At 43.5% G+C, this 26,623-nt stretch overlaps 1 protein-coding gene across 2 annotated transcripts in view; it reads right to left on the bottom strand.

Moving 5' to 3' along the window:
• Nucleotides 1–10,704, bottom strand: part of DOCK5 (dedicator of cytokinesis 5) — an 85,111-nt gene extending 74,407 nt beyond the window's left edge. For both annotated transcript variants that reach the window (XR_014319085.1, XM_082779624.1), the window contains exon 1: nt 10,535–10,704. Coding sequence is in view for 1 of the 2 variants with exons in the window: in XM_082779624.1 (XP_082635750.1) it covers nt 10,535–10,577 (43 nt within the window). In the remaining variant the exon portion in view is untranslated. The remainder of the gene's footprint in view (nt 1–10,534) is intronic.
• Nucleotides 10,705–26,623: the final 15,919 nt, after the last annotated feature.

Here is a 26,623-nt window from a genome sequence, read left to right as displayed (position 1 = left end):
TCAGGAAACTCGGGATATGCTGCCAAAAGCTTCCCTGCTGCCAGCAGACAGCCCCTCCGTGGAAGCTCGCCCTTGAGATAACTCATCCAGGCAGGACTAACACCAGTAGCATTTCTAATATGCATAACCAGAGGGATTTCAGTCGGCCTCTGGACCTTTAGTGCCTCCTATTCCACACGGGCTTTGGAATGGATTGCTCTCCATAATGGATGTCCGTGGTTTCATTTTATTCCTGTACATTAAACGCCACTTCTCTGTAGCTCGAAGCACCCATTACACTGTCAGAGCACTGAAAATGTAAGTGCTGCAAGAGTAAGACCTCCGATATTTAAGGCAGGTACTCCTATAAATAAATAAATACAACCACACACACACAAACACACACACAAACCCTCTTTCCTAACAAATTGCCCCCTGTTTATCTGTGACAGTTTGTAACAGCATTAGAACTATCTAACTGAAGTTATAACCTGTTTTATTACCAGGGAGATCAAAGCAGCACCCTTCCCAAGAACAAAAAATTATTACTACCGCCTTCGTATCTCAGGGAAATTTTTGCCCAGATTCAGCACTTTCCAGGCCGAGGCCCACTTTTATTGCGGCAACACCTCCAAAAATGAGAGTGCAAGAAGTGGCTAAAGACTCTCCACAGAACCATCACGACTGTTTTTAGACACATCCTGACAACGTGCCAGACGCCTATCTGAAAGCTTCAAGAGGCTGCCAGAGCAATTCATCCTCTGAACAATGCCCCCCCCTCTACTCCTGGGAGATCTTCCTAGGAGGTACAGTCTGTACTGTACCAAAAAGACCTTTTTTTAAATCATGTAAGCTGGAAACTTAAATTGTATTTGCAACTGGTCCAACGAGGACTCTTAACACCCTCAGTCTTTAAAGCCAGCAGTGAACTGTCCACCTAGAAAGCAGTCCAGTAATTCCTATTTATGTTCCTGGCAAATGCACCAAAATTCATGACATTATTTTAGGCATTCTACCACAAATTAAATGCACTGGAGCTGAAAACACAGTCCTCACTTGGTAGCAAGGGGATAAATGCATTTATGACTTTGGACTAAGACAGTTTTAAGCTTAGCCATGTTTGTGCCTTTACCATGTTATCATATAAAAGAAACTCTGACAAATTTCTGTTGTATATTTTTCCACTTTTTAATGACAGGGTGAGATTATTATACCTGTATTCTTTCTCGATCAATCTGTAATTGGTTGAAGTTTTCCCAGTTTTTATAAACTTTCATCAGTAACTTCCATAGCTCCTAGCTGTATTTGTGCTAGCAAATACAACCCCATGGCAAAAGAACTACAGGAATGTGCAAGAGGCCAGTGTGAAATTCAGAACCAGGCAGCACAGCCGGTACTAGTGAGGTTGGTATTTCCAGCCTGTTGACACCTCTGAACAATTAGCCTGGTATCTAATTAACAGAAGACAGCTCAGCAGAAGCTCCAGAATGCAAGCAGCAGTTTTGGATGCTTCACAAGAGCTAAAGAGGCTTGACTGTTAAGAAGACGGAGTGAGACAGATCCTGAAAATCAAGACCGTCACATCTCAGGCTCGATACCCAGAACTAGAGCAGCCAAAAGTCACAGGACACTTGCACAAATATTGCTTCTACTGTGCACAGTAAGAATAAGCCACGAAATGGGTACAAGTCCTTTGCATGTCAGCAGTGCCTTTGAAGTCCAGAGGATTAGTTTCACAGGGAACTACTTAAGAAATACAGTAAGCACCAAAAGCAAGGGAAGACAGACTCAAGCTAATACGGATTAGCAAAAAAAGAGAAAGGACTCTGGGAGCAGTAAGTTGCATGGTCAACTTACACACCAAATAAACTTTAGACACAGCTGATAAACTGAGGAACTTAAAAAACTGATTAAAGAATTAAGAATAAAAATAAATAACAAAAAGAATAAAGAATTAAAGAAAAAATACCACCATTAACTCAGAAAGAAAACATCAGATATTGCTCTGAAGAGTTCAAACTTCTTGCTGTCAACAGCACCAAGGTTTTTAGCTTTCCTGTTGAAAGCTTTGCAGTAATTACCTTCAACATTAACTGGTAGACACAAATCATAATAAACAAATGGAGGAAGAACACGAGTAGTTATGGAAAATGTGCGTAGCACTAGAGAAGAAGACAGCTACTTATATACCAGGAATGGGTTCACGGTAGCTTCTCTCTGCCCTGGAGAAAACAGAGCTGGGAAGGCTCTAGATATTCTGGAAAATAAAAACAGACAAACAAACCAACCCCTATTTTGCTCTGTAATTACAAGATCTCCCTGTATTGGTTCCACTACAAACTCTGTAGGTACATTAGAACTAAGAGGTTAATTTAACTTTATTTTTGTTTTCTATCATGGAAAGAAAGGAGCAACAGGCTGCTTTTTGTTTTTACTGAGACACAGTACAGATCAGAAAGCTAATTTTAGGAATCTGGTAAGGGAAACACTCCAGTCAAAGTCAGACAGTGCTGTTTAGCCTCTGTGGAGAGCGAATCCTAAGGCTATTAAGTTCTAGACTTCGGATTTATAACAACTGTTGTTAGCAAACAGGTAAGGTTTTTAATTCTATCTTCACTTTGCATTCTGAAAGCTAAACTCACTGTCCTTATCACAGACTTAGGAAGGTTTGCCCAGAGCTACAAACCATCTATTACAAAGTATAACTACATATGGATTGCAGAGCTTTCCCACCTGTGCCTCCTTCCCTTTCATTACTACAACGCAGGCTACGAAGGCAGTAAGCTTCAAGAAGCCAGGGTTGCTCGTAGCTGCAGAGCAGACTGCTGATTTATTCATTCTCTGGCTGCAAACTGAAATCCAGCACTGCTGCTGTTTCTATATAATTTAAAATAATGATTCCAAACACGTTGAGATTTACTTGGCTGTCAGCAAGTAAACACAAATAAAACATGTATTGGGCCATGCATAGTTGAAAGAAACATTTAAATCTCCCCCCTTACTTTTATTGTTTGGTTTTGTTGTTGCTCTTTTGCTGTCCCAACAGGGTCTTCTGTGCTATGTGCTGTAAGCTTCAAAAACACTAAAGCACTTGCAAAAATGAGTAATCCTATAGAAGACTAATAATGGGATGCATTATACTCTGCTGACATACAGAAAGCACCCATAAAACAGCTGGCAGGCTTGACCTAATGTTCTGCCATGATGATATGATCTGCAAATCTGAGCTGCTGCCGGCGAGACAATGGCTGTAACTCGAGAGACTAGCTGCAAATTTTGGCAGGCAGGGTTCCCACCCAACAACGCTTATCTGCCCTTAAAGTTTCAACTGGGCAAATCTTGCCCATAATAATCTCTGTCAGCTCTTCGTTCCCAGGCAGAAATAATTGGAAAGTTACAAACTGGTAACATGGATAGGAATGAAGAGAGAGAACACAAGGATGCTGGAAATGCAGGGGTGGGAAGAGACCTTGCAGCAACACAGCTACACTCAGCACTTGGAAGTTTCTGCACCTTTGACAAAGAAACATGTCAGAAGAAAATAGTACAGCAAAGCATGCCTAAGCATGATCTGGGATCCATCTAAAAATTGGATAAGAAGCCACAACTGGAATTTTCCAAGGATGTGAATGAAACACAGCTTTCAGCAGTCCGTGGTTTGGGGTGTTAACTCTGCCTGGCTTCCAGTTAAAATCCGGGTACAAAAGCCCCAATCCATTGCTGCTGCAGGCACAGGTTCCTTCCTGGTTCCAATGGCTACACACAGCGCTGCTCTTAAAAAACCTCTCCCTAACATTTGCTCCCACACGTAAATCCAGCCAGGCACAGCTCATCTTTATCACGTATGCTCCATTTCCATTGTTACATCTTTGTTCAGTAATTCAGCTTCACCTCAAGGCCGCACGCTTCTTGTTTCTATTACTCCATTACTGCCACTTCTCCACATTCCTTTCTGTAAGGGGAAGGAGGGCTGGGAAGCAATCACTTCATCAGATCTCTTTTTCTTTTTCCTTTCTCATTCTTCAAGTGAAATGAGCAGTATCCAATAATTCTTTACACAACAGAAAACAAAAACAAGCGAACAAAAAAGCTAAGCAGCTGCACTAAGACTTAAGAGGTACTTCTCTCCATCCATTCCTGGAAAAAAGTAACACAGCTCAGCTGTTCTGTTGTGAAAACTCTGAATTTCTATCAACCCTGACCAAAAATAAAAGTGAAAAAAGCACGAACACACACACACAGGCACAAAAAATCTGGTAGATAGCTCAGGAGAGCTCCCCCCCCTGTGGTCTCAAGCACTGCCCCTCCCTCACAGCCTCTTCTAAATAAAGAATTTTCCACTTACTGGACACATGCATTTGGACTGCTCTTTTACCGATTTAGCACAGATGAAGTTCCTTTCAGAAACACACAGAAGAGAACAGGATGCAAGCTTGTACAAACAAATTCTGAAGCACACGACCCGTTTATTTTGTGTTGAGTGAAAGCCACTGGGAGACTAACTTCACTTTCTAGAAATCAAGGCGAGAGTGAGAATCTTGAATCTGAGAGCTTGCAGGAAAAAAGGTTAAGTGCATGTTTCAGAACAGCCTGTCAGCAAAAAGCAGTGCAATGTGCTTTTTGGATGAGGATGTATTAATGCAGTTGAAAGCGTTATATAAAAACAGGAGATGAAAACGGAATCAAGATGCAATAAGACATGAATGACATGGCTTTTTCTTCAGTCCTTACAGTATTTTGCCCTAATGTAAAGGAAAAGGTTAAATCACATTAAAAAGAAAGAAAAAAAAAAAAAGAAAAAGAAAAAAAAAAAGAGGATGCTTAATAAGATAATGCATTGACAAACCAGGTGCATAAAACCACTCAGTGCTTTTCTATACATAAACATCTACTGAAGTGATGTAAGTTTTAGGTATTCCTTCTGAAATAAAAAAAATAATCTGTTGCTGCCCACATGGCAATACATGGACCTTCAATCCAGCCTGAACTTATTCCTAACCGATTAGCTGCAATCCAAATAAATCCACCTTAAACCCTGCATGAATATTGTCCATCAGTTTTGCACTCATTTAGGTAAATATATTATCATTGTATCATTTTCCCCCCTTTTTAAGCAACATCTCCCATGAACCTAACCTGACGTAGGTCTAAATGTCTAATTTGATATCCTTAAGCACACTTTTCTGAAAAGAAAAAAAAAAAAAAAAAAAAAAAAAACCTTAATCTGGGCTGCTCGTACAGCCAGGTACTCTTGCATCCAGATGCAGCCAGATTCTTGCATCCTTCTGGAGCCTGGGCAGGAAAGCAGCACACCAGAGTGCACTTAACGTTGCCAATTAGCAGCAGCCTGCAGGAAGGGGAGCACAAGGCAAGCAGCAAGTTGAAACAAATATGAAATTTGCTCTAATTTGACATGATGTACTGCTATCAGTGCTGTGAGCCTCCTTTGATCACAGACTGGATTTCGAGACAACTTTGCAGAAGATATATGAAGTCTGAACATGAAACCAAGACCTGATGGCCAAGCGTATCAGAAGTCATCACAAATCAAACCATTAGTAAGAAAATCTTATTCTGCAGCACTCTCTCTTCCTCTCTGATCCTTTGCATTTCTGCTCACATAAATCACAAATGTAGCTGCCAGGGACTGGTTTACATTTGAAAAATTACTGCCATTCCTAAGACATGACGCAGCTGATTGTAACTCAACCACCACATGGTATTTCAGCAGAGTAAATACTTCTTTGCGACGAGAATAGTCCTACATGCTGGTCCCTCCAGCAGGGAGAAATATAATGGGTTTAAAAGGTCACCAATAACTATTAGGGGTAATTACCTGTCTGTTAAAAAAATAAAAATCTATTCAACACCCCCCCACCCAATAAAAGATGATAGATTGAAAACTTGGGGGCTGCTACTTGCCCCTGTAACAAATAGCTGCTCTTGGTAACATGGCCGAGGTATTTCAGCCCTAGCAAATGGCCCCGCTGCTTTTGGAACTGGATCAAAACAAGCCAGCCCCTTTCAAACAGCCACCCGTGTATTTGCATAGCTGGAATACAACATGTAAATCCCTGGAATGGGATGTGAAGAGGCAGAGAAAGCTTGGGAATTAGAGCTGCCCAAAAGTTTCTCAACTTTTTTCTTTAAAAACGAACCAAAATACTTTCCACTAAACTACTTGAAGTGCTTTGTTCAATTAGATTCCCTTGGGCCCAACATTTTACGACACTTTCTACCCAAAACACAACTGATTTTGAGTCTATAAGGATTACTAAAATACAAACAATTCATTGATACACCTCATTGACCAGTGAAGTTTTCTGGGCTCATAATAACACACGAAGTTATACATCTAACAATTTTGGAAGACCATAGGCAACAAATAATACCTTTGGTTTCTCCTGCTCCTTCCAAGCAGAACATGGCAATTTGTGGCTTTCAGCCTTTTGCTGCAAGCTCTAAGCTTGCTGTTGGATTGAAGCATTTCGTGGTGTGTGGAGCAAATGTTCCATTACAGCCTTCAACTGCAGAGGCTCAGGCACGATAACCTGCCCAGTCCCACCACACAAGCTCTATGAGCAGCTGTTATCCCCAAATTCTGGGTGAAGAGACATTTCAAGAGGTGACCACAGCAGTGCCTCCAGGTGCAAGCCACCAACCTCACCTGAACACGAGCTGTTCTGGACCTCACGCCTCTAAGCTCTTTCAGCAGAACTCCAGTTGAATTCTTGTTGTAGGAGACCATATTTGTGGATTGAAGGGTAGATACCTACACAAATCACCTACAGAACTGTAAATAAACACTTCTCATCCTGTTAGCTCACAGTCAGAGGAGACATAGAAAGCATGCGTACCTGACGCATCACTGCTGTCATCTGGAAACTGCTCTGGCTGGAAACCCAGCACTTTTTATTTCTGAACTGGTTTTGGGCTGGCTCAGTTCCCCGCCCTGGCTTACCACGCTGCCATTGCTGCTTTTTCAGACTGCATGAGGCAGCAATCAAAAAAACGGGCTCCAACTACTTCTGATAGCAGCCTGGATACACTGCAATAGAACATCTTATCAGGGGGATTGGACTAGACGATCTTTCAAGGTCCCTTCCAATCCCTAGCGTTCTGTGACTCTGATCTTATCATTCCACAGACTCCAGATTTCTCTCATACTTCATGCTGAAGCCAAGCACCGAGAGCACGGTCTCTTCCAGTCCACAAAGAACACTTACAGGTTAAGAGCAGTTGATGACCGAAGAAAGAATTGCTTTTACAACTGAAGTGGAATACTTAAGCTAAAGTTAATGCAAGCCTGTGTCACTGCCAGCAGGAAAAAAAATAAATAACTGTGGATTCCCTAAGTTAATCATTTTAAAACAAGCAGAAAGTAAAAGTTAAAAGCTGTGGGGAGCCATTCAGGTATTCTTTCCTCCAGTGCAAACTCTTTTGACAGAACAGAGTCTGTGTGAAAGCCATTCTGCAAGTGCCAACTTCTTTTTGAGAAAAGCACTGCTCCAAGAATAGGCTACTTCATTGAGTCTGGAGCAAAGACCGCCCAACTTCGGTATCTTTCCTTCCCAACCTAGAGGTGAAACATATTGCAAGGAAGCTTAGTGAGGCCCCCAATTGCTGCTTCAAAAGGCATGATGTTGCCCAGCAGACGATCAGCAGTGTTTCTGTCCCTTTACAAGGCTGAAGGTTCCAAACTCACATCTGTTACTGGGTTGAAAAGTCATCGAGAGTGAGAAACTGAAAGTCATTTGCCTCTCACGTATGTTTCCCTTAGGATGCTGTAATTTCCAGTTTCAAACTCAGTCCATATGCCATCAGCAGTATCCACGCTAAAGGTAGCACTCACAGGTTTAACCAATTGAGAACAAAACTCCTGGAAGGCAGCAAATCCATTTGAACCCTCAATCTGTAGAATATAACCCAGGAGATAAACCATTCTGAACCGAACCGCCAAGATTAGACAAGTGACACTGAGTCACACCGTTAACTTCTCGGAATTTCCTACTGTGCTGGTATGATTTACAGGGGTGTATTTAAAAAATAAATAAAAAAGCGAGCAGCTCTGGGTTAGTTTCCAAAGTGCAGATTACTAACAAACCCAGCGTGTGTTTGTTGTTTCTAAAAGGAATGAACTTCTAGCTTTACACTTCACAACCATCAACTTGCCCACGCTACCAGTGAGTGAAGTTCTTACCCTCCACGGGCCCACACTACAAGAACCAGTGGCATTGCCCTCGTCGCAGCCACCTTCATATATTTTGTAGCACCAGGCACCCTGGCTAGCAGACATTATCAGCACAAGAGGCTCACAATTTCCTTTCAACCCACGTCAATTTCTTGAGATTGAGGCATCAGGAGAAGAAGCTTAATGCCCCTGCTCTGCACTTTTCCATACAGAAGTGGATCTTTTCCATCTCATGTGATCAGTCTACACTCTATCCCAAGTATTAGTACCCCTACAGACTGAAATTGAGATCCTACAAACAGCCATGAACACGCTTAGCCTGCCTATGACGAGTAGGCCTGATTATTGTTTCTGACAGTCACATTAAGCAGGAATGCAGAGAGGACTGGCACCTGAGAGCAAAGCTTTAACAGGGCACAGGATGCAACTGCAGACGGGAAACTGACAGCTCTGCAAATATCAAACTGACCAAATTAAGATTCATTAACACCACCTATCAGACACTGCCTGATAAAATTTGTCACTGCATAAATAATTCTGTTTACTGCCTGGGAATTAACTCCATCAGCTGTGTTGCAAAATAAAAGCAAGAGTGGAAGCAGTACAGCCTCTAGGTCAGTTTGGTCCATGAGTCTGCAGGCAGGGGAAGTGAGCATCCTTTTCACACAGCTGTCTGAACGCACAGACCTACGGGGACGCTTCCCACCAGCACTTTTTGGTCGGCAACATAAGGGAAGAGGTAATTTTTCCTCCACCCTGCTTACTCACAAGCCAGTGCCCTTTGTGGAGAGGAGATGTCCTAATCAGCAATTGGCTGAAGCCAGCACACAAAAATCACCCCGGAAGCAAGATGAAATGTTGACTAGAGGAGTGCCTCTGATTCATCCCGCTGCCCAAGGACATTCTTCAGGTAGCAGAGCCTTACTCAAAGCTGCGCTTAAAAAAAAAAAAAAAGGGCACAGAAAAAAAAAGAAAAAACACACAACGATCTAGCCCAGCCATTCAATTATGATTATGCAGCTTATTTGGTTGTAATACCCAACATTTTTAATTCCTGACGCTTGGAGTAATCTCACTAAGTCATACACACGGGCTGCCACGTACAAACAGCCTGGGCTGTTGGCTGCCCAGAAAGAAGCAAAGTTCAGGGCGTACAGCACTCCACACCCTCCTGGTTACCAGAGCAGAACTAGATAAGGCCGTGCTGCATACGGTACCTCTGAAGCTATTTAGCCAAACTTAAGCCACAGCCCTGCAAGGAGCAGGCTGCCTCCCTGCAAAGCCACTTTGCAATCGAGTTGGTTTTCAGAGTCACTACGCAAAGCTGCGCTGGATGAGGTCCCTCATTTTTCAGCCCAAGGACTGAACTTGAACAAGCAACCTCATGGGAGCTGGGGCAACTGACACTTGGCAAGCATGAAATGAGAAATTTGCCTCACATCAAAAAAAGTCCACCGAGGAACCCACAGGGCACAAAAGAGCGCCCTGCATTAAAATAAACTGTAAGGAGCTGTGTGTCAGTCATGGCTTCCTGCATATCGTTCCCGTCCAATTCTTGCAATCAACCTCAGAATTGTGTGGTTTTTGATTTGTCACGCTTGCAAGAAAATGGGAACTTATCGGCAGCACCACTGGTTATGTTCCGCCTAGAGAGAGGCAAGCCACTGTCCAACCTCCTCCTTTTAATTGTTATCGGGACAGGGCAGAAGGCACAAGGTGCCAGTTAAGCCTTCGCTGCTCCTCCCCTCACCTCAAAATATCACTGTCAAGATTTCCACCCCCCTGCAAAGCCATCCCCCAGAATCCCCAATTCCCACACTGCAAACTTCTTATCCTGGCGTTACTTTTCCTATCCACAGCTCCGTTTGGGGACAACAGCAGGCATTTCTGCTGCTACATTAGATCTCTCCGTGCTGTTAAACACGCTGCAGAGGCAAAACTACAAAGGTCAGTCCTGAGCCCACAGACCCAGAGCTCCAAGGGCGGGCGCTGAACGCAGCCTCCATCCCCACGGGTCCAAAGAGTGGATGCCGGCGGCTGAAACTTGAAAGTGGAAGAGGGCAGAAACTGGGGGAAAAAAGAAGGTAGCAGTGGAGGAAGTGTGGGGAGGAGAAAGGAACCGAGGGTCTGCGGGCTGAGCAGCAGGGGAGGAAGAAAAGCCACCGAGCAGGGGAAGCGAAGGGAGGTGCTGCATGGGGAGGGCTTGGGGGGGGGGGGAGGCACAGGGAGCTGCGAAGGGGGAGCAAGGAAAGGGGGGAGCAGGGAAAGGGAAAGCAAGGAAAAGGGGTGCAGGGAAAGGGGGAGCAGGGAAAGGGGGAAGCAAGGGAAAAGGGAAAGGGGGGAGCAGCTGGGGCTGGCACTCACCGACGCCGTACTTCTCCCGCTTGGTGGGGATCCAGCGGGCCATCCCGGCGGCGCTTCCCCCGGCTCGGCTCGGCCCGGCTCGGTCCCTGTGCCACCGCCTCCCGGCCCGGGCCGCTCCGCCATGCGGGACAACTGCCCGCAGCCGCCCGAGTGCCGGCCGCCGCCGAGCGGCAAGGAGCGGAGCAGAGGGGAGGGAACAAGGCCGGGGGCGGCCCGGCACGGCTCGGCTCGGCTCGGCTCCGCCCGCTGGGACTCACCTGCGGCCGCTCCTGCTGCTGGAGCAGCCGGGGAGCCGCTGGCTGCAGGCTTTGCTGGAGCAGTGAGCCATTAAGGAGGAAGGAAACTGAAGGGTTAGTTTAAAAGTAGTGTGGAAAAAAAAAATTAGGAAGCTTACGGGGCTGTGCTCTGCTGAAGATACGAGGCTCTTGCTTGCAGGGCTGGGTGGGTTCCTGGTGTAAGCCTCCGGTGAACTGGGAACTGCTGGAGAGTTTCAAACTGGTGATAGAGACACAGAATGGTTAAGGCTGGAGAAGCCCTCTAAGGTCATCTGGTCCACCCGCTGACCGTGTCCCCAAGCACCACGTCCAACCTGTCCTCGAACACCCCCAGGAACGGTGACCCCACCACCTCCCCGAGCATCCCATCCCACCGCCCAACCTGCCCTGGGCTTTGCGGACAGCTGGGGGTTTTTACAAAGCCAGCTGGACCTGAGAAGGTCCAGGTCCTTCTCCCTCGGGGGCTGTAAGTCACCAATGTGCTTCTTATTCTTGCAGTATGCCTGTCTCCAATGCAAAGCAGTGAACACTGCAATAAGTGTGACTGTTTGAAAACGCAACCACCTGTATAACTGCACTAAAGCACAAGAATGTGGAGAAAAAATAATCTTATCTTCCAAGTGAGGAGCACTAGGGGCAGCCCTGCTGCTCAGCTCATGCAGATCACTTCATTGCTGATTCCCAGCCTCCATCCCTCCTGTGTGTTCCAAGCATACTTTCCATACCACACTCTCCCATCTATGTGTTTCTTCTAAATTTAATTTGCCTTCATCTTCACTGACGCCTCTAAGTGGCAGAGTAACATAAATGAGAGTTAATTACTGGTAATTTGCCCTCTCCGACAAATAAACTTTTTCTTTGCCAGCCAAAACTTTAAACCCAAGGCCACCTGATATCACAGCACCATCATGCAATATTTTGTGCTTTTTAACAATACCTGGTGGTCTGTCATCTGACAAGAATGCGTGGCCTACGAATCTGTTGCATGCCCAGTCCATTACTCATCCAGCTGTGATGTGCTGTAACGTTACGCCCAGTTCCCACTAGAGAGCCAAACCCTTCTCTCAGACGATGTTTTGATCTCCCTAGGACTGCTCACGACACGACTGGGGTGCTCCCAACTTTGTTCAGCTGCGTGCTACTGAAGCACCAAGCAGCAGAGGGTTAAATGTGGACACGGGCTCTTTCGGTACCTGCACGGCACCTGAAGGGTCCACGCGGAGTTTGTCAGTGCGTGGAACAAGTTGTAACAACAAAACAGCAAGATTTGCAAGCTGGAACTGGTTAACTAATCTGTTCTGTACAAAACACTCACTCAACCCAGCCAACTGTGCCTCTGATGCTGTACTGACACCTACCTGAAGTCGTCGTTCTTATCCACAAAGCCTACAGTACCTCTAGCTGAAGATTCGGTAGTGCCACTAAACACAGACCTTGTAGGGGTTTTGTGGTGAGCTGAGGGCTTACAGGAACAGCATGGAGGCATCCAACAACTTCATGCACTTGTATGAAGAGCAAATATTGAAGCATTTTGCAAATTGTTTTACTCTGGAAGATTCACCCAAACTTTTTCTCTAAAAGGAAGCTTAATACTGCAAAATTCTTGGAGACCTTAACACAAAGAACAACGCAATTAGGCTATCAAGACAACTAAACGGGGTGATGGTTGGTCTAAGCTCCTCTGATCTGATCTTGCACTGTCTGGATTCAAAAAATATTCCCCTATACTATTGGGATAAGGCCTCTCTGTGACCCTTTTGCAGTGTGTGGCAGAACAAACGATGCAGAGGAGACGGCTCCTCTTGCATCACCCCACATTCCTCCCTGTCCAGGGAACTTTCCATCCGCCCTGGAGGGCTGCTTTAGCCATGCCTGAAGTGTTAGTCTTACAAAAGCTACAGTACTTCAAGCTAAACATTCCTCGCTGCAGTTCAAGGTGCCACGTGCGTGCTAACACACAAGCTTAGCTAAAATAACCCTCCTTTGCAAGAGAAAAACACCTCTTTCTTTTCTGCCAAAATTTTCTTCTGTTCCATTTAGCGACACTGAGCAGTAGTTCTCTGTAGCATCACCCCAAAACGAGAAGAGAGGCAGGTTGGTAAGCGTCTGGAGGTGACCAGGGAGGGACTGTGCAAAGTGCCTGGATCTGAGGCCAGAATATTAAGGGAGAAAAACTCCCTTAAGGAGGAGGAAAATGCAGTGAGTTTTTGAAAGCCCACCTGTATTCTGGCTGTCAAGGCCTTTGGCTAGAGGTTCTCTAACCGAGTCTGCCTGACAGCCTAGCACCTTGATTTTAAGATTCCTGATTTTATAGTTGAGCTGGCTGAGCTGCATCAGTATTTTCCAACCCAGTTAAAGCAAATTCTTGGCAGCAAATGAAAAACAGAGCAAAACATGAAAGACAGACAAGCAGCAACTAGAGTAGCTGCTTCTTTTTTTGTTGTTGTTGCCTTGTTTTTTTTTTGAACGGAAGTAAGGGTAGTTGGCGTATGATTCATCAAATACAATGATTTGCAAATATTAGGGCACATGGAATAGGAAATTGCAGCTATCACTGAAAGTCAGTTTTATTTAGGAAACTTTTTATTTAATCTTATGTTACCAAATGCATTATTTTTTTTAAGTTCAACGCTTAAGTGCAGTTTAACCAGGGACACTAATGGTAAACAGTCTGGACCCTGTTCTTCTCTGCCCCAAACAGAAGATAGCTAAATTCCCATCAAGGTTACAATTAGAAATTAACTCTGTTTACATAAATACCGCATCAAAACCACAAGACTGAGGTCATGCTGCACATCAGAGTGGGAGAGAATTTGGGTGACGGGGGTTTATTCACGTTAGTACACTAAGAGCACCGTATCACTTCTGTGCCTTTTACCTTTCACAGCTGAAAGAACAACGCAATTGCAATTGATCTGACTGCTGGAGTAAATCCTTTATCTACACTTGTCACTTCAAGACGTGAAGTTAGAAAGAGCCACATGTCCTAGAAACATTCCTCAAGTACTACCCACCTGCATCTCTTTCTTTGTGGAATAACTGGAGTTAAAGAAACGTAATTCTAGTGCCCTCCTATGTCCCAAATAAGAACTACAGCAGCTAAAGAATGTACTCACCTTCATTGGATGAAGGGAAAAGGCAAAAAAAAGTTTTTCCTGCAGCACTAAGCACTCTCCCAGTTGGATCTCCAGCCTGGATCCTACCTAGCTAGGTGTTGTGCATATACAACCAAAAAAGATGGTACTGGAATCAAGCAGTTTACAATCTAAATTAACAGAAAGGACGTGGAAAGAGTGGAGAAAAAATAACAAAACTGTATTGTTCCACAAAATGTTAAGTGGTTTTAGCACACCCCCAAAAAAGCTCCTACCACAACTAAAGCCACCTCTTCATTAGTGTAATAGTTCAAGCCTTCCTGCTGATGAATGATCAGGTCTACTTCAGAAATTGACCCTTATTTTCTGATCACTAGCACAAATCGTAAATAAAAACCAGCAGAGTAAGCAATATAATCAGCTAAATATGCAAATATATTCATACACCACAAATAGGAGAAAGCCCCATTTACACCCAGCTGCCTGCACACGTTTTATCGTGGAATAACAATTAACCTTATCTAAAGATCTCACAGCCCAGATATATAGTTATATAGCTGAAGATTTCACTGCACATTTTGTTATCCAAGTAAGGCAAATGCTTGTACGATAACGGTAGTTTGGTTATTTACTTGGCATTATCATATTGTCAGCTCATTTTGTTGTTCTGTTAATGTCACAGGGATATTTCTAAACAACTTGTCAACAAAACCACTGTACGGACCACCAATTTCACTGGCAATTTTTTTTTTCTTTTCATTCTGGATTACTCTATACCAGCAGAGCTGTGAGAAACAGCAAGCATTCATCACCTAAGCTGTGATTTGCAGCTACTACTACCATCTTTTGATCACCACCTGGGAGTAAGGTGCAACAAACTTGTCCAGAAGCACTTTCTGCTACTTGAGAGTGAAGAGCAAGCACAGGACGGTGTAATCAACAAGTCCATGAATTATGTCAAGATCCCTCTCTTCTGCAAATACGGTTTGTTCAGACCTCCTGCAGTGATGGAAGGAAACAATTTCTTCACTGGAAGAAGTACACAGCAGCTCTGGGCACAGCTCATTGACCCAAGGCCCAACATAAATGGGTGTTCACTGTTTCTGTTTTATTTATACACAGCATAAATTGCTTCTTAAGCAGAGCATTCAGTATTTCTCTGAACAGAGCAGCAAACTCCCCGGGAGGCTAACTGCATATGATAGCAAACAGTTATCCTGCACGGTATTCTGGGCTGGTAAATAAGCAGAACTGTGGGCAAACAGTGCTGCTGAGAGGACCAATAATGGAGAAAATGCAACGTAAAAGTTGTTGCTTTTGTGTAAAAAAAAAAATCCCCAAAGCAATTATGTGATTATGAAGCCGTGTTTCCTTCCCAAAACTGATGCACGTCTTGGGGACAGATTTGTAAAGGTATTTAGATGTTTAATGATGCTGTTAACGATGCTAGTAGGAATCTGAGAGTTACCTCAGAGCTAATTCGTGTTGAAATTAATGTAGGAACAGCAAGTTTTGCTAAAAGCCACTCAGGCTTAGATTTGCTAGTGTATGTCCCAATTAATAAAGACATGACACTGCACGTCCCAAGCACCGTGCCGTGCAGCCTTATTAGCTCAAATCCAGAAGCTGCAGAGATGCTGTCTTCATATGAATTACTCTGTTGAGTTCAGCAATGCCCAGAATCTTCCACTGTTAATGACTCTAGGACCTGTAGTCAAATAATAGGCAGGTACAGGTTTCTTGAGAGGTCAATAGGACTTGATTTCTCCTCATCAGCAGCAACTGGCATGATTAGCATCCCTAGCATGGGCCATGGCTGCAGCCCTGAAGCTCTGCAGTGCCCTTGGATTCCCTTCAAGCCAGCCCTGCATTTCTTCAGCCCTAATGAGGCAGAGCTGTTCGTTTCAGTACAGTTATGCCAATGATAAGCTGAGGTAACATGGTGCTGAGTAGCAGAACAGTTTGTTAGACAGTCTTAGTGCTTTTTCTCAAGAGGGATTCTGGATGAAATGTAACCATCTCCATTTCATGATTTTGTGCAAAAAAATCCAAAGCCATCCGAGTACCGAAACCTGACTCCTTTTCAATTAAACAGGAATGGGGACTATAACAACCCTTAGGCAGCTTTGAAAAATTCTGCCTTGATGTAACCCTAAGTCAGATGAACAGGTTCTGAGTAATCAGTTAGTTGGCGTTTCTATTTTAATAGCTTTGTATTTTCATGTCTGAGTTTATTAAAATTTCAAAGCTTAGTTTTCCTACCCCTCCTCCTTCTGTTTCTTATTAAGGAAAGACAGAAGAATCTTCCCATCTAGTCTGCATTTTATCCAGATGGTGATCTCTTCCTTTGTTCAGGCATGAATCCTATCCATGCAAATCAAAACACCAATCACGCAATCAACATCTGCAACAGTTGCAAAACTCATTAGGATATTTTGCTTCATTAGAAAGTGCAAGGTGTTAACACCACCTCTGTAACACTTAAGGGTATGTTCAACACTGCAAATACCAGCATGATGCATGCATGCATTTACTTACCTGCACCAACTTGATACAAGAAGGCCAGACCTTACTCCTGTAGGTTCTGTTAAGTCCCAAATTCAATATTCCTGAAATGAAACACCATGAGAAACGATACATAAAACGGTAGAGCATTCAGAGATCTTGCTTTAAAACTGCTTTTAACTATCTTCATCATCTACAATTTGCTTGAGCCCATTTATTGCTGCCACATGCACTGATAAAGAATCCCATGGGCCAGCAGCAAATCCAGCTCTCCAGCTCATGAATGAATTGCTGCTGAAAGCCAGACTTTATTATTCATATTAGTAACTCATTAGGTGGGCACGATCCTCAGTGGATGTAAATCAGCACAGCTTCACTGAAATCCATTTTGTTTGCTTTTCACATTTCATGCCACAAATGTTGCTCTTAGCGATAACAAGAAGGGTTGTGACTTTAATTTTAGCAGGAGATCATCTGACTGCTGCATTTCAGCATGGGATGCCAAGACCTTTCCCAACAGCTGGGTATCAAATTGTTTTATCTCACTTTTGAACTCCTTTTAAAAAGGTTAGCAGGAGGCAGAGGCAAAGGTTATCTTGCAATTCCCTTTGTCGGAAAGATTGCTGCATGTTTCATAAAAAGGTTTTGCAAGTCAGTGGCCTCAGGTAAAATCTCATAATCAAAATTGCTAGACTGAAATTCGTGGCTATTTCTAGGGAATAACAGCACAAGCAAGTTTGACAGAACTCCGAGACCTTCAGCGCTCTGAGATTTTATTGCAAAATTTGTGAAGATAAAAAGATCCCCATGACCTCGTCCTGTCAACAAGGGATCTGATGAGGTACGAGCTACCCGAACGGAGCCTGCCATAAAACGGTAAGCGATGGCAGGCAGCGGATTTAAGTAAACAGCAGAATACACATTGTCAACTGCTGTAAATGAGTAATTCTCTACCTGTGTGGGTGTTTCTCTGTAGATTTACACTAACTGACTTGCTGCCAGAAGGGCAGATAGGTATCTTTAGTGCATGGCTGAAACTGGCCAGAAACTTCCACAGAAATGTCCCTTATCAAGGCATGTGAGTGGTTTGGTGTTTCGTCAGATACCAAGAAAGGGAATGTGCTTGTGTGGCTGAGGCTTGTGTCTGGTTAAGTTCTAGGTTAACACTCCCTCCTCAGCTACCAACTTGAGCTTTACAACTTAAGAACGATGAAAAGCAAGCAGCAAGTAACTTACTTCAGAGATAATTGCCATACTCTGGTTTAACCATTCCATTTTACTCTTTTGCTATTTTATTTGAAGACCACTTGAGGCTAGAGGAAGAAGCCTGTAAATATCACTCTCACAGCTAGTGGGTTTTTTTAAACTTCTCTGTCTCAAGCTGGTACTAGTCTATCAAAAAGCCATAATACTCCTGGATGTCCTTTCAACTAATTGTTTATTTCTACAGAGCTAAATGGTCATAGGGTTGTTTTCTGCCCCTTGTTCATTATTACATTAAAACATGTTCATTTTCTAACACTGTTTTCTATGTAAGCAATTGCAAATAGAACAGCAATAAACCTGCCCCCATTCACACTGTGAATGTGCCTAGATCCTCTTGTTCTATCTAACAGAGTAATTATTGTGGAGATGTTTTGTAGGAAGGTATTGCTGGAAAAATAATTTTAATGTCAACCTACTGTGGGGGTTTTGCATTATACTGTTCCCATTACTATGGAAAACAGAACTGGTTTTTTATAGCCAATGAGATTCAACAGAGCTCAGTTAATTCCCAGACAGAAGAATAAACTTGAGGAACTGAGAGCTGAAGTCAGTAGCAATGCTCAGACTCAACAATGCTCAAACCTCTACAAGAGGAAGATTTCAGCAAAATTCTTGGCGTAACAGCATGAACTGCAGGTACAGACATAGATGCCCGTGATGGATACATGTGGTTCTCGCTAGTAGCCTGGTACCTCAGGCTGTGACTCTGCTTACTTACACCAGGAGGAATCCAGGTTGAGTTTCTCTTGCTCCTACCTTACTACCACATGGGCCAGAACCCTCCGCTCCAGCTGCTATGGCACAACTGGAATAGCTACCAAGAGACCTGCAAACTCTGAATTTATATTTTACTTTTGTTCCAGCGATCCCACTCCTCCCTCCTCTTTGATATCATGAGAAAGATTAAAAGGAGGAAGTGCTGGCAGGCATTTTCATTAAGAATCACTGGCTAATTCCAAAGTGCCTATTAGTAGAAGCCCTCTTGCAATGCCTGTGGTATCTATCCATCACAGCTAAATTATGGATATCGACTGCTTTATATTTAATGCATCTCTTACATCTTTAATGTCTGAAGAGCTTGTTCCCGAAAGTGTCCTCAGCAGGGAGGTGTGTGGTCAGATTTAATCAAAATTTTCATGGCTGGAAATGAGCTTCCAATAATTCTTAGGACACATGGGCAGATGTCGTAGTTCTCTTCGGCAACTGCAATCAATAATTCCTTTCTTAAAAGCAGTGCTTTCTCCCTCTGCTCCTGGGAAGTCTATATGAAGTGTATTACTACAAAATTAAACCCCTGATTTTGACACTGAGGATACCAGAAAGCTAAAACCACCTATTTAAGTTGGATGCCTGTTACATACAGGAGTGTTTTTTCCTAAGGAGTTCAGATATTCTGTAAAGAAGAATAATTGCTTCAGCCGTTGATCAGAGATTGGTTCCTGTCAAATCCATCACAATGATCAGGTTCATGACGGGAAGATGCAGATTCAGATGGACAGAGAGCAGCAAGAGTAGAAGGATCCAACTTTGATCCCACAGGATTTTGATATTTGCTTGTCACCACTGTCATATGTGATTATTTCTCAAGTGATAAATCAATGCTGATAAAAAGAAAAATCAAATATAGATCTTACAACAGGTAAACACAAGCTAAAACCAAGCACTGTAGTTTCTACACCTAACCACAAACAATAAAGGCTCACCCTGGAACTCACCCAATCTAATACCCAAATACAAATTTTATGGCTCAGACTAATTTCCGTTTAGCACGGATTTCAGTTATAAGGAGGTAGAGCTGCTTTGTTTTGTTGTAAACAATTAATGCTTATGTGCAACTCTTCAGAAATATTCACCTACAACTTGGGGTTCTAGGTATTCCTTGTATCCTTAAACAAAGACAAACTCTTGTATTTACTTACAGGGCTTGGTTAATTTTCATTAGGAGTTTTGAGATCTTCAGAGGAAAGGCTCTGGATAAGCACAAAATTTTATTATGTGATGCGCACTTCAGAAGAAAAAATAAAGCCCATGACTTTCTTATGTCTCATTCTTATGGCTCATTTGCATACAAATAAATTAGCACTTCAACGATACATTTGTAGTCCTAAGAATTTCTCCATTCATCTAATACTGATTCTTTTTTATGAGTTTTATCTTTAATTATTTTTTCTTCAACTTATTTCTCTTTTCTCCCATTGAAAAGGATGAAAGATGTATTCAGAACCTGGAAAACCAAAACTGGGAAACAATACCAATATGATAATCACTTTTTCTAGTGCATCAGTCCCATACACTGAGATACCCTCACTGTAGAGGGGTTTTTCTTTTATAAAGTGAACCAGAGAAGAGAAGGAAAGGAAGCGAAGTGGGCTTGCTTCTCACTGCTTGCAAGAATGGGGTTGAACAGGCAAAATAAAACACCTATCAGCAGTAGTGTCTATGGTTTTGAAGATCTCTGGCATTGGCCATTAAGCTCTCTCAAATTCCATGCTGCTTCTCATGTCTGCTACTTGTGCTGCCTCCTTCCTCTCCCTTCCCCTCTCATGCACGGGGTACAGAGCCCGAACACAAACTTTCTGCCAGCACCATTCACAGATGCCCCCTCTGTTGTCTCAATGCTCCCATAGTGTGAGGTTAATTCTAGCAAAGAGTCCAAGAGATTGTTTTATCCCTTCAGAGAACCAAAACTATCACAATTGTTGGGAAAAAGAATCTCGACTATGGGGAAAGAGATTAGAAAAACCACTAAGAGTGAGAACTATTAACAAATACATCAAAGTTGAAGAAAAGGCTCACTAAATACCCAAATCAAAGGAAAGCACTGGGATGTAGGGAGAAGGAAAGCATTGGAAAACATTGCTTTTAAAAGGTCTAAGCCTACATCCCTCATATAAGTGATATTCCGCTTAGAAAAGATCGACAAATGCTTAATATCAAGGGAAATTCTCAAGGTTACTGCAGTTCCAAATGTTTGTGAGAGGATGCTATTACAAATATTAAACGCTAGATGCCACTAAAAGATCAGCATGGAAAGCTGCTCTTCCCTGCAGAGTGCTCAAACCCCCTGCACCTGGTTGTGGCAAGGCTCCAGCAGGTTTGTGACGCCTGTGGCCAGCGGCCTGGTTCCTCAGAAGCAGGAAAAAAGCAAATTAAACAGCTCCAGGTAAATACAGGAGGGGGCATTTTGCACAGCCGAAGAGTTGGCAGGCCGTATTTCGGTCCCTGCAAAATTATTTCCTGTTATTATCCCTGCCTGCCTCAAATATTTCTGCAGCAAACAACAGCAAAGAAGCGATTTAATGCTCTTCTATGTGAAAAACGACCTCCTCCAGCACAAAGAAATAACATGAGATAAAACTGTCATTCATTGATGCTCCCAGTATTTACTGCTAAAACAAGAAGGGCATTTGTGGCATCAAGATCTATGAGGATCTCTGCAGATGTACACATAAACTGCAACTCAAAACGTCTGCACTTTTCAAAGCCTGATGTGGCAGGGCAAAATTCTAGCAGGGATTAAGTGTCCTTTCAACTTTGTAAAGTCATGTTGAAGACAAACCTCAGAGCAATGCAACGATACCTTCTGCGGGCTTCTATCCTCTACCACCCTCATTTTACTTTGAGCATGCTGTATATACATTTGGCAAAAAAACATTCATGTTCTAAATAGTTGTGGGAGTCCCAGAGAAGCAGCAGTCCCGGAGATGAGGTGTGGCCAGCTGCCTGAGGGGTGACTCCCTGCAGCACATTGCTCCACGGGTCCTGCAGGGACTGGGAACCGCTGCCCTGCATGGATTACTATTTTGTACCACGGCAGGCAGCACTTCTGCCACTTTGCTGTGCACAGAAATTGCCATCAGCCAACAAGGAGCCACTTGGTACCGTAGGAAACAGCTACCGCTGTGCTCAGCCCCATGCCCTCAGCATGCACCACGCTCCCCCCGCAGCACTAATTCCCCCCCAAGTGCCTTTCTGCATTGCTCTGTGCAGGCAACCGAAGGCAGGCTAGCCCTGCAGCAGCGTGATGCAGCTCAGCCCAAGGAGAGCACGGTGACAAGGCACTATTTCTGCTATTTCTGCTGCTCAGGAGTGTGCCGGGACTGACGTCAGGTCGCTGTTGCCAGGCATTGGGAGCACACGCACTGCCTGGAGCAGAGCTCAAGCAACCAACCGGGCAAAAGAAAATAGAATTACTTGCTGGCAACTGGTAACGCTCTGTAGAGGGTAAGAAAAAGCCCTCTGCCTTCCTACTCTTCTGGATTTTAATTAGTGAGTTTAGTATAGAAATCCAAAAGGCACAGATTGCCAACACTCTGCCCAAATTGTACTTATCTCTAACACAGCGGTCTAGAAACTGATTTATTCATCGGAACTGCACTGCAAGAAAGGCAGGAAGACAATTACAGTATTGTTTTACTGACAGCAAGACTAATCCGAGCAAGACAAAGTATCTGACCCAACACCAGCTTTCACAGGGGAGGATTAAGCCCTGCAGGACTCCAGGATCGGGCCCACATTCTGTCATTAACACGTGCAGGACCACAAAGAGGTGACAGCCTGGCACAGTCTCGAGATACAAACTGCACACACCGAGGCTGCAGCATAACGAATGAAAAACTGCACAAAAAAGACGAGGTCTTTTATCCTAACAGCATTTCTTGTGCATGCTCATGTGCAATCTGTAATTCCTTGTCCAAAGGCTGCACTAGAAAGCAAAGGGGCATGCTGGCTCTCAGCTGCTTCACATCAGCCCCGCTCGGCTGCCTTGGGTGACACCTCTCAGGCCTCTGAAGGTTTCTCACATGTTAAAATACAAATCCGTCAGCTAAGGGACCAGCCCCACTCTCTTCTGCCTGGAGATTTAGCTCCTTGGTTTCAGCAAGTGCCAGATGGGATGACTAATTCAGAGGTAGCAGTTCAATATATTGTTTGAGGGAAGGAAAGCAGAAGCAGACTTGATCTGCAATTTGATGAAGCCATCGCCAGCCCTATAAACATGGAAATGTTTGTTTCAGCTCGGCAGGGAACAGACAGATCTCCTGGTGAGGCACACAATGGTCTTGCCTGGCCTAAGGGACTCCACATTCTTTCTTCTAAGATAGGGAATGAAAATTCAGAGAGCTTTATCTGCCACTTGGCTCCTTCCAGCTTTTGCCCTTTTAGGAAGAAGTCAGTCAGGTTCATATGCAAGCAGTGATTACAAAATGCACTGTAGGGAACAATTTTTCACCAGGCTACAGCCTCCCCCATCCAAAGGGAGATCTCGTACAAAAGGCTCAAGGATATCTGCTCCTATTTCGGGCAATAGGTTTAATTTCTTGAACATGTATTCCAGCCTCATTAACAGCACTGCTCTAGTAGCATAATTAGCCAGTATAAAATCTTTTAAACTTTGTTTCAAAGGAATCAAGGACTAAACTCTTGATATCAGACTGCTGGAAATGATGTAAACCAGTAAAAGTTCTACACACAGGAAGAGAACAGTAAGAATTTTTATCACCTGAGCTCTAAAAAAAACCATTATTGCCTTCTTACAACACAGAGGAAGGAATGCAGGACAAACCTGGATCACCTTGAGTGGTATAAAAAAAAAAAAAAAGCAGCACAGTGAGTCCTGGCAGAGTCCACTTGAGAATCAAGTAGAGTATAAACCTAAAAATGTTCTGGCTTTCTATTTACGTCAATTTTGGCAAGCTTCCTTCTCTGAAATTACATAAGATGAATGCATTTGTACGATCTATTGTCTCCTCTACCGTTGCTTCAAGGCTGCCATGATCACAGATTAGTATCGTGTCTCCTTTCCTTCACCTGTCACTGCAGAACTGGCATTTCGGGGGCCAGCAGAATAAATAAGGTTCTTTCCAGCTCTTTCTCTACATGCAAAACCCATCCTAACCCCCTCACGCCTGCTTTCAGGCCAGCCCTTCACAATTCTGCTCAGTCTCTGGTTTGTGAGGAACTGATCACAAACAAAGCAGCTGGTCCTACTTTTTTGGTGTGAGCTGTGCTGTAGGACCTACACCCAGTCTATTAACTACCAAACCATTATTTCTATCAGCCAACAAATTTAAGCTGGGAACATTGCTAAATCTGCTATTAAGAGCTCAGTTACAAGGAGTTTTAAGACTTTGGAAGAATCCCAACTTCAAGCCTTCGTATTTCTGTTTCAGAAAAGATTATTTTAGCTCTGATCCCACCTGCTGCAGATCACTGCATTCCCTGAAAGAGCTCATTTGGACGTTGTTTGCGTCAATCAGGCTGGGCTGCTTTCTTCCGGGGGATGGGCACTTGGTGGCACTAGAGCTCACATAAGGGAAAGTAAAGATAGAGATGAATCAGCAGCATTTCACTGTTCCTGTAGTTGACGCACACTGTCATCTAAAAGGGTCTGCTCTGTTCCAGAGGTAACATTGCTCAATGAGCTCTGAAGTCTGGCTCTGCACTTTCTTTGAAAATATATGTGCTCTATAATTTTAAGTGAAATACTATCCACTCCCTGCTCCCTGCAATCTTCTCTGAAGTCTCTGCAGGACTTAGAACAGTGAACTCTCACGACACGGGAGGAAATTGAACAACTTATCTCATTTTCAGTGCCAGAAGTACAGCGAACACTTCACAGACAAGCAGAAATTATGTCTGCCATCTTATAATTACAGAGGCTGATCTTGCAATCTGCCCTTAATATTAGCTGGAAGCCTGATTAGTTTCTGGTGGACTCGACATACTCTGCAGAAGCCCCTGCATACAAATGTGCTAGTAGCATGAGTGTGTAAGAACATGGGAGTTGCTTTTAAATGGATAGCCTAACTTATAGTTTTGTTCTGGTTAAGTATTACTTTTCATTTAGGTTAACAAAATATTTGTCACTGCTTCAGTTTAGTAGAACAAGTCTTAGACGCAAATGACCAACATTTCAATTAGAAAGGATGAGATCTGAGCATGAAACTACATTTGGCGACGTGAACACTCTTCTTGGAGCAGCACCATATGTCAGACGCAATGAATTACAAGGTAGTCTAAGAAAACGTCTCCTTTTCAAAATAAAAATAACTGAACAGTATCTACCAACTTCGCAATACACAAACTCGCAGGATTTAAATATGACATTCGTCACAGATGGATGTTTATAATACAAAGGGAACAAGCACTCAGGAGACCACGGCAGGCTTTGTATAACTACAGCACGCAATGACTACGCAAGTGGTGTTGGACCTGCCCCACACAGTGCAGCTAGCACTGCAGTCATGAAGGCAGAGGAGTTTATTTCAAAATCACTCCTTTTAATCCTCTGAAACCTGCTTGTCAATACTGTGAAAAGCCAGTGTCTTTTATAATTGCATGTAAAATGAGTCTGAGGGACTTACAAATCTCAAGGAAATTCAGCAGCCTAACAATCTTTTTCTCAGTGCCAAATTGATTCAGCAATATTCAGCAGCTGCTGCAGAACATGTTCGATGACTTTGCGAAGTTACTAACACAGTACGATGCTACAGAGTGCCAAAATCCCCGGCGAGCTCCTTTATATATGGAACAGAGCCTTTTAACTCACTAAAAGCACAAAATCACTGAAAAGTTTTTTTTTTTGGACTACGCAATGGGTGACTGGGCAGGGGATTTGTGCTATCCAAAGTTTCCCACCCTTCGTGGGCTGATTGTCGCTTTCAGATCAGCAGCCATTCTAGCGCTGTGTCTGAATATGATCGCCATCTCCAATTATCATAAAGTAAGGAGGCTTAACGAGACAGACAGAGCCCAATTTAAACCTCACTGCAGCAGAGACTGCAGCAATGGATGGGACACACCCTGTTAAAGATGCAGTACAGCGTTTCTGCCCTTCAAGCTTACTTCATCCCCTTTGCTGCAATGCTGTCGACAAACACAAAGCTTAACCCTTCTCAGAGCAAGCTGCCTCAGACAAGCAGGCATGGAGCTGTGCAGCATTCAAGCTAAACCCACCAGAATATAAATGATCTACATTCACTAAAGATACCTCCTGCTTCAAAACAAAGCCTCCAAATGTGTGCATGTGTCTGTCTATAAATGCGAATGTAAAGAATATTTTGGTTTGCTGCTTTTCACATATTTGTGCTTCCTCTGCAGCAAGCACTCCTAAATGCCTGCTTGAGAATCCTAATTCCTGGATCTTTGCTGCAAAGACCCAACACGAGGCTGGCATGACAGTGCAATTTTCCCCAAACTACCCTGGCTATATGGCAAGCTAAGGCACAGGTTCTACCCACATTCTCTTACAAGCTTCTGTTAAACTTTGCTGGAAGTGGTACTTTCAGTTCACTTGAAAAAAAAAAAAAATGCATTTTTTGGTAGAAAATCAGCTCTTTGTAAATTCAGGTCACCCTCAGTAAACAGTTGACTCAGAAGGATGAAGGAAAAGCAGAACTTTGCTGAAGCTAAAGCAGAGAAACATTTTCTAAAGGAACGCCTTTGAGTTTTCATTTCACAACTGATCTGAATTTTTTCCAACATCAAAATGTTGTCTGCCTCAGGTTACCACATAAAGCAATTTATTACACTCACATCTTTAGCTTTGATTGCCGTTGTTCTTGCAACTGACTAACAGTCCTGTGCAAGGATTTAAAGAAACCCAGAGAAAATATTTTGCAGTTCACCTATTCTAGGTTGTCTGTCACTGGCTTGCAAGGGAGCTGCTGCAGACAAATTCCAGCAGAGGCAGAGGTCAGACCTATCTGAATTTGGGAAGAGCCAAACCGGCACAATCGCTGCTCCCCCATGAAGGGCAGCCCAAATTCTGAGAGCACGCAGCGAGAGACCTGCGGGACTTTATTAATGACTACGCAGCGTGGACAAGAGGGAAGTGCTGCAGGACCGTAGGGCTTGCTGTTCTGTTTCAGAGCCCAGATTGCTGCCGTCCATCCACCCCTAACTACATTAACAGCCTAATTGCCGGAGGCTGCTGGGGGGGGGAAAAC

The sequence above is a fragment of the Aythya marila genome, assembly GCF_965140915.1.
Source record: "Aythya marila genome assembly, chromosome: 26".
Classification (NCBI taxonomy): domain Eukaryota; kingdom Metazoa; phylum Chordata; class Aves; order Anseriformes; family Anatidae; genus Aythya; species Aythya marila.
The sequence above is the reverse complement of the archived record's forward strand: the minus strand, read 5'-3'. Positions and strand labels throughout refer to the sequence as shown.